General features: G+C 54.4%; 1 gene segment (V, D, J or C); it reads right to left on the reverse strand.

Annotated features, from left to right (window-relative positions):
* Positions 1 to 700: 700 nt before the first annotated feature.
* Positions 701 to 1636, reverse strand: LOC128899257 (T cell receptor alpha variable 1-1-like). The segment is given in 2 exon segments: positions 701 to 1212; positions 1588 to 1636. Coding segments are annotated over 2 exon segments (411 nt in total).
* Between the last annotated feature and the right edge of the window lie 6769 nt (positions 1637 to 8405).

Below are 8405 nucleotides of genomic sequence, written 5' to 3' on the forward strand. Positions count from 1 at the left end.
GGAGGTTCTAAGGTTAAAGGCACTTGTCCCACAGTGGGGAACACCAGCAGGAGCAGTTTCCCAGCACAGTGGCAGGACCTGGCTGGGTCTTGGTTTTCTCTGTCTCTGGGCACAATTGTAGGGGATTTACAGCAAAAGGCAATGATCTGGGGACAGCCATTTGCTGCCCAGGGGCCACTGGGTAATTGCTGAGCCCATCCTGGGCCCTGGGGCTTTCAGGCTCATGCTAATGGCCTGTTAGGGAACATTCTACAGGTCCTTAGCCCCAGGGTGCTTGAGTGGGAGAAATCCCCTCAGCAGTTCCCCTTCTTGTACTGCTCCAGCCCTGAAGCGACTCCCATTACCTGACCCAATGGACTTGGCCCTCAACAGGTGACTAACTTGAACCTTCAAACCCTTCACTGCATCTCCTGTGGCCCATCTCCCTTAGGCTTGGGTTAGTCCTGCTTCCAAGCAGCTGATGTATTCCTTCTGGGTCTGCTCCACTAGGGAGGTGTCAGGGCCATCAGTTAGCACTGATAGATTTGGACCCCAAGCTGTGAATGTGTCTGGTGTTGGACCTATAGCAACCCACCCTAATCAGTGGCATATGAAGAGACAAAACCAGCCACACTGAGCCCCTCTGATCTCAGAGGCCTCAGCTAGAATGCAAGAGGAATCGTCTCTTAGAAAATGTACCTCTCCCTTCACACAACACCCGTGGTGAAAACAAGGAGACCTGAGACTCTTTCACCACCTCTGCAGCCACAGACATTGTCCTCTCCTGGAAGAGGATCTTGTCCTTCAGATCCCTGGGTGCACACAGGAAGCAGAGCTGCCAGCGGAGAGCTGAGGGCCCATTCCCCCATGCTCAGCCTTGCCCAGACACTTCCCCTCCCTCCCCTGGCTTCTTGCACAGCCAAGCAAGCTCCTGCACCAGGGTGTCACCCACAGCACAGAGGTACAAGGCACTGTCAGAGACCTCCACTTCCTCCAGCTGCAGCAGGCTGTATTTCCCCGTGGTGTTCAGCAGCGTGGTCAGATGGCTGCTGTGCTTGGGGCCAGCTGCTGCCTGGGACGAGAGCAGCTGGGGAGCTTGGCCTTTCTTCTGCTGGTACCACAACAATGCATCAAAGGTACGTGACTGGTATGTGCAGATGGTGTGGAAGGTTTCTCTTTCCTTCACTGTGACTTGTCCTTCTTGCTGGGTGACAGTGACCTGCCCCATGGTGCCTGGAAGAGTGCAGAGGTCAGAGACTGTCGAGGGAAAGATTCTGATAGGCAGTACAAGTGGAAATGGAAAGTGACAGAGGAGAAGGTTCCCTCAGCACAATAATGCAGATTCCCTCCCACAAAGGTACCTCAGAGAGAGCTGAGCTTTCACCCAGCTCTTCCCTCCTGTCACTTCTGCTGCCCAGAGTGAAACACTGGGCCCAGATAGAGCAGCAGAGAGGGACAAGGATATGCCCCTTATTATAGTACCTCACAGGGGTAGACCTGGAGAGAAAGTTTTCACTCAGCCAGGGCAAGCCTGCAGAGGTCTGCTGAGGGGATGAGGGTGCCCTGGGCAGAAGAGGAACCATGCTTGCAGTGCAAGGCAGTGCTTACCCTGTGGTTGCCTCAGGAAGGCAGCCAGGAGGAGATAGGCGAGGCACATGCTGAGACCCATCCTGCTGCGTGTGTGAGAGAGACTCCAAAGGCCACAGGTCCCAGCCAGAGCCCCACGAGAGCAGAGCTGCCGGAAATGACTCTGCCAGGGGCACAGCCACTGCCATGGGGAGGAGAAAAAGCTGCTGCTCAGCACACCTGCAGCGCCTGTGCTGTGGTCTCCTCCAGCAGTGACACATGTTGCTCCTGCAGCCAACAGCTTCTGCTGCTCCCAGGGGAGGGATAAAAGGGGGAGAGGTGACCAACCTCTCTGACATATTGTCCTCTGCATGCCTGCCTTATGCCACCTCTCTCAGTAGTCAGAAGCCTTTGTCTGGTTTGTCCTTTCCTCGCTCCTGCAGAGTGTCTAACCCTATGCTCCTGTCAGCACTCCCCACCCACTTTGCCACTCAGTCCCCTCAGGCACTGCAGGGTTTCCCCCTCTATCCACAAGAATTGATCTCAGTCAATGTCTCTGTCACAGCACTCCTCTCCTCTCCTCTCCTCTCCTCTCCTCTCCTCTCCTCTCCTCTCCTCTCCTCTCCTCTCCTCTCCTCTCCTCTCCTCTCCTCTCCTCTCCTCTCCTCTCCTCTCCTCTCCTCTCCGAACCTCTCCTCTCCTCTCCGAACCTCTCCGAACCTCTCCTCTCCTCTCCGAACCTCTCCTCTCCTCTCCTCTCCGAACCTCTCCGAACCTCTCCATGGTTTATTTGTCATGAGGTCTTGGGTGATAGGTTGGAATTGATGATCTCTGAGGTCTTGTCCTGCCTTAGTGATTCTATGAAATTGCCTTCCCCTCCCACTGGGGGACAGGCAAAAAGGCTCCATTCTTCCTGCTGGGATCTGAAGCCCCTCACAGGTTTCACCCGTGGGAGAAGCCTACGTTGGGACCTGGAGCTGTGACTGGCTGAGTTCTTCGCACCCGGTGCGTGTTGGCACTGGACATATTGTCTAGGAAAGGCTTAAAGGGAGTGACCAGAAAGCAGCCTGGGCTCTCATTTTGGCTCTCACTTGTGGATCAGTTTTGGTGCTCGTTTTGGACTCGCTCTGCTCTCGATCTTTTGTGGTGAAATTGGAGTGATCAGCACTGGGACCTGGCTTCTCCCCGGACCTGCCTGCCCTGGGGTCCTGCTTCCTGCCTGCTGCTGGAGCGACCCTGCCTGCAGTAACGCCGTGGCTGTTGGCTGGCACAGGCTGGCAGTGCGGCTGCTCTTGCGCTGCCCTTGCACTGCTCAGGCGGTGCTGCTGCAGGAGTTTTGCCTCGTGGCAGCTGTGTCTAAGGACGCTTTGCTTTTGGCTGCTCCCTTTTCCTGTGGATTTGTGCCACGGTATCCACACATTGGATTACAAACCTGCAGTTCTGGAGCCTGCCACCAAAGTGAGACCTGGGGACCATCTCCAAATCCCTGCTCCATCCTGGTGAGTACAACCTGGCATTCTCATCGGCTTTCCGTAGGGTCCTGGCCTGCCTTCGCTTATCAGTGGGCTGAAGCTGTTTATGGCTTAGCCTCTTCCATTTGCTGAATTCTCTAACTTGTACTAAAGTTGCCCAGAAGCATCCTGGTAGAGCTCTAACCAGTTTCTACATCATTTTGGGGCAGGGTTTTGGGGAAAATAAAGATAATTCTATTTTTCTAATTCCCACTTCATTAACTTAATCCCAATCAAACCCTACCAGTTTCACTGGCCTCACCAGTGCCCAGTACAGGGGCACAATCACTTCCCTACCCCTTCTGGCCACACCATTGCTGATCTAGACCAGGATGCTGGTGTTCTTGACCACCTGGGCACACACTGGCTCAATGTTCCATTGGAACTGGAGTACTGCTTGAGAATGCGGAACCTGCCCTTCCTCCACCTTTGTTCTCTGCGGAGCAGCAGAAGCAGCGGGGAGTGAAGTGGGGGAGGGGCAGCGGCGAGCAGATCAAAGTCAGGTCTGTTCTCACTGCAGGGATAGAGCCAGCCGCGGCGAGCGGGCGAGCCCAGCTCCCGAAACCCAAGAGGGCGAACGGGGACTCCAGCTGGAAAGCTGTTCTCAAGGGCCCTGAGGAGGCCTTTATGGCTTTCGCTGGAGGAGCCGTTTGAATGCCCGAGGGGTGGAGGTGATTTTGATTCTGGACCGTGGCGGTAGAGGTGGCTGGAGCCCTGCTGTATACTGAGTGGCAGTGGGGGTGGGCCCGGACATGTGCTCGGAGTGGCGACGGCAGCCCCCGGCTGTGCGCTCGGGCTGCGGTGGGGGCGGCTTTAATCTCTTCCCCGGGGGAGGGTTGTGTAGCCGGATGCTGTCAGGCCTCAGTACACGAACGCCCAGTGGGGGGCAGTGTACCTCTGACATGCATCTGTATATCCTCGGGCCGCGGCTGGAAGCGGTGGGCTGCGGCTCCCTGGAGGGATGGAAAAAAGCGGAGCCTGATTGCTCCGACCGGCTTGCCCCAGGGGTGGAAATATGCCACTGAGTAAGTCTAGATGGAACAAAGGTTTGGTTGAAAAATTGTGAGGCTTTTCCAGGTGACCAGGATGCCCAATGAATCCATGAAGAACTTGCACTGCATCGCTAGGAGGTTCCATTGGATTAAAGAAGAACTGGACTGGACTAGCCCTTGAGCCTGAATGAGAGACTGTGTGGCTGGATGCCCAGATGAAGATATGGACTTCGCTGGACATGTCATCAGAAGATTTCTGATTTGATGATATGTTTGGGTGCAGGGATTATGGTATGAAATAAGGGCTGGCATGTAGCAGTTTGGGCTGGGTGTCCTCTGCTGTGTTCATATGAGGGGTACTTCCTGTGTCCAAAAGTCCAGCCCAGTGGGTGGACACAAGAACCTAGGTATTTCATCCCATAATTCCCTGCACCACTATAAGATCCCTGCAGGGGTCTGGCACTTGCTCTTTCTTCCCTCGCCACCACCCAGTAACTTGGGGGAGATGGGCAGTCTCAGATCTGGCCAGTTGAGATGAGCCTAGCAGCAGAGTGGGGGGGGGGGGGGAAGAAGGATCCCTGGGGGCCTTGGGTGTACCCTCAGGTGGGGATGGGATGTTTCTGGTCTGCTTTGGGATTTCTTTTGTCACTGCACCTCTGGCTCCCGGGAATCAGTCACCACTTCCCATTTAAACTTTCCACCACTTTTGCAATCCATTTGTCTGAGTCATTATTTTTGCCCATGGTGGGGAGGGGGTCTGCCTCAACCCGGCACACACTCTGACTCTCTGACTCTCTGGCACTCTGACTTTCTGGCACTGGCAAGTAGAAGCGGCTTCCAGGTCACAAGCCCTGGTCCTCATGGGTGATTTCAACCACCCTGACATCTGCTGGAGGGACAACACAGCAAGGCATCAGCAATCCAGGATGTTCCTGGACTGCATAGAAGACAACTTCCTTCTCCAAATGGTAGAGGAACCAACAAGAAAAGGTGCTATGCTGGACCATGTTCTCACCAGCAGGGAAGGGCTGGTAACCAATGTGTGGCTCAGAGACAGCCTTGGCTGCAGTGACCATGAAGCAGTTGAATTTAATCTCCTCAGGGCAATCAGGAGGAAGTATTCTACACTTACGACCCTAGAATTTAGGTGTGCAGACTCTGATTGCTTCAGGGATCTGATAGTCAAAGTGTCATGGGACAGAGCCCTGGAGGGAAGAGGGACCCAGGACAGCTGGTCAAAGACCACCTCCTCTGTGTCCAGGAGCTATGTATACCAAAAAAGAGAAAAGCAGGAAAGAATGTTAGGAGGTCTGCCTGGATGAGCAAGGAGCTACTGGACAGTAGCTACTTGTAGCTACTGGCCAGTTTGGCTCGGTAGCCGGTCAGAACCGCTCCTTCGGGACAGCACCGCTCGCTTTGTGAGTTTCTGCTTGGCTTTTTGCCTTGCTTTCGGGGTTTAGCGGGTCGGGAGGACTCCTCGGGGGCAGGGATTGAGGCGGGCTCGTGCTCTCGCGAGCGTGCACGGGAGCTAGTGCCTGACGTCAGCCGCGGGAGATTTAAATCCCGGGCGGGCTGTGCGTGCGGTGCCAGTTTGGCTCGGTAGCCGAGAGCCTTTCGGGGGCTTGGGAGGAAAAAAAAAAAAAAAAAAATTTTTTTGGTTTTCACCCACACGTTGCACCATGGTCATTACTCGGACCAAGGGTAGAAAAACAGCATCTACCCAGACAGAGTTGTTTCTCCAGCATGCTGGAGTCCAGGCTGCCAGCTGCAGAGAGTGCTTCAGCCTGGCAGTTGGAATAGAGGAAGAGGGAGAGGGTGAGGACACCTGTGTCAGGTGTGAACAGGTGAACTTTCTCCTCAGCCTGGTGGCTGAGCTGAAGGATGAAGTGGCCGAGCTGAAGGAGGAGGTGTCTAGGCTAAGGTCAATAAGGGAAAGTGAAAGGGAGTTAGACTTGTGGGAGAAGGCTCTGCAGATCTCCCCTGCTGAGGGATGGGCCCCTGAAAACGGAGAGGGATGGACACAAGTCCCTGCCAAGGGTGGCAAGAGAAATCCACCCCGGCCATCTCCTCCTCCTCCGCTGCCCTTGCATAATAAATATGAGGCCCTGCGGGCTGAGGGCGGTGGGGATGAGAGGGGTGAGGAGCAGCCATCCAGAGGGGAGACCAAGGCCAAGCGGTCCCTGCCAGCTGTAATGACCAGCTCCAGGGAGCAGCCTAAGGCCAAGCCTAAGGCCAAGCGGCCACTACCAGCTATAACGACCAGCTCCACAAAGAAAAGGAGAAGGGTTATAGTTGTTGGGGACTCTCTCCTGGGGGGTACTGAGGGACCCATATGTCGTCCCGACCCATCCCACAGGGTGGTCTGCTCTCTACCTGGGGCGCAGGTAAGGGACATTGCAAGGGGAATCCCCAAGCTCATCAGTCCCTCTGACTATTACCCTCTGCTGGTAATACAGGCTGGGAGTGATGAGATCGACAGGAAGGGCACCAGGGCAATTAAGAAGGAGTTCAGGGCCCTTGGACAATTGATTGATGGGGCAGGCGCACAAGTGGTGTTCTGCTCAGTTCCCTCAGTGGCAGGGGAGTACACTGAGAGGAACGGGAGAACCCACACCATCAACAAGTGGCTCAGGGGATGGTGCCAGCGGAGGAACTTTGGTTTCTTTGATCATGGGGCTACTTTTACGGCACCCGACCTGCTGGGTCCTGATGGGGTGCATTTATCTAGAAGGGGCAAGAGAGTCCTAGCACTAGAGTTGGCAGGGCTCATTAGGAGGGCTTTAAACTAGGTCTGAAGGGGGTGGGTGAAGACATCGGTCCCTCTGCAGAGGTAAGAGTAGAGCACAAGGTAGGGTCAATTGAGAGCTCAGGAGCCCAGCTGCAGTGCATGTACACCAATGCACGCAGCCTAGGCAATAAGCAAGATGAGCTGGAGGTCCTAATCCACCAGGGCAACTATGATATAGTTGCCATCTCAGAAACATGGTGGGACAACAGGCACGATTGGAGTGCTACACTGGGGGGCTACAGGCTCTTTAGGAGGGATAGGCGAGGGAGGAGAGGAGGAGGGGTGGCTTTGTATATTAGGGAGACACTTTCTGCCTCAGAACTCGAGGTGGAAGATGAGGGAATTGAGAGCCTGTGGGTTAAAATCAGAGGGCAGCCCAACAAATCTGACATCCTGGTTGGAGTCTGTTATAGACCACCCAACCAGGATGAGGAGGCTGATGAATTATTCTATAAACAACTGGAGGCTGTTTCAAGATCATCAGATCTTGTCCTCGTGGGGGACTTCAACCTGCCGGATATCTGCTGGGAACTTAATTCAGCAGAGAGAAGGCAGTCCAGAAGATTCCTGGAGCGGATAGAGGATTGCTTCCTGACGCAGCTGTTAAGTGAGCCTACCAGGGGACAGGCTCTGCTTGACTTGCTGCTCTCCAATAGGGAAGGGCTAGTGGGAGATGTGACCGTGGGAGGCTGCCTAGGGTGCAGTGACCACGAGATAGTGAAGTTTTCAATATGCAGGGAGATAGGGAGGAGTACCAACAGAACCTTCACCTTGGACTTCCGGAGGGCAAACTTCAGCCTCTTTAAGAAACTTATTTGTAAAGTTCCCTGGGTACCAACCCTCATGAACCGAGGGGTCCAGGAGGGTTGGACCTACTTCAAACAGGAGCTCTTGAAGGCACAGGAACTGGCGGTCCCCATGTGCCGAAAGATGAGCCGTCGGGGAAGGCGACCGGCCTGGATGGACAGGCAGCTCCTGAAGGATTTAAGGGAAAAAAAGAGGCTGTATCATCTTTGGAAGGAGGGGAAGGCTTCTCGAGGTATGTTTAAGGAAGTGGTTAGACTATGTAGGAATAAAATTAGAGAGGCAAAGGCCCAGTTGGAACTGAAGCTGGCCACCTCTGTGAAAGATAATAAAAAGCAATTTTACAAATATATCAATGCTAAAAAGAAGGGCAAGAAGAACCTCCACTCCTTACTGGACCTGGAGGGGAACATGGTGACCAAAGAATAGGAAAAGGCTGAGGTCCTGAATGCCTTCTTTGCCTCAATGTTTAACAGCAAGGTGGGAGTCCAGGATGAGTGGCCTCCTGAGCTGGGTAATAGGGTCGGGGAGCAGTGTAATGCCCCAGAAATCCATGAGGAATTAGTCCGGGACCTGCTGAGCCACTTGGACACCCATAAGTCCGTGGGACCGGATGGGATCCATCCTAGGGTGCTGAGAGAGCTGGCAGATGAACTGGCCAAGCCGCTCTCCATCATTTTCCTCCAGTCCTGGCTCACTGGAGAGGTCCCAGATGACTGGAAACTGGCCAATGTGGTCCCCATCCACAAGAAGGGACGGATGGAG

The sequence above is a fragment of the Dryobates pubescens genome, chromosome 42 (assembly GCF_014839835.1).
Source record: "Dryobates pubescens isolate bDryPub1 chromosome 42, bDryPub1.pri, whole genome shotgun sequence".
Taxonomy (NCBI): domain Eukaryota; kingdom Metazoa; phylum Chordata; class Aves; order Piciformes; family Picidae; genus Dryobates; species Dryobates pubescens.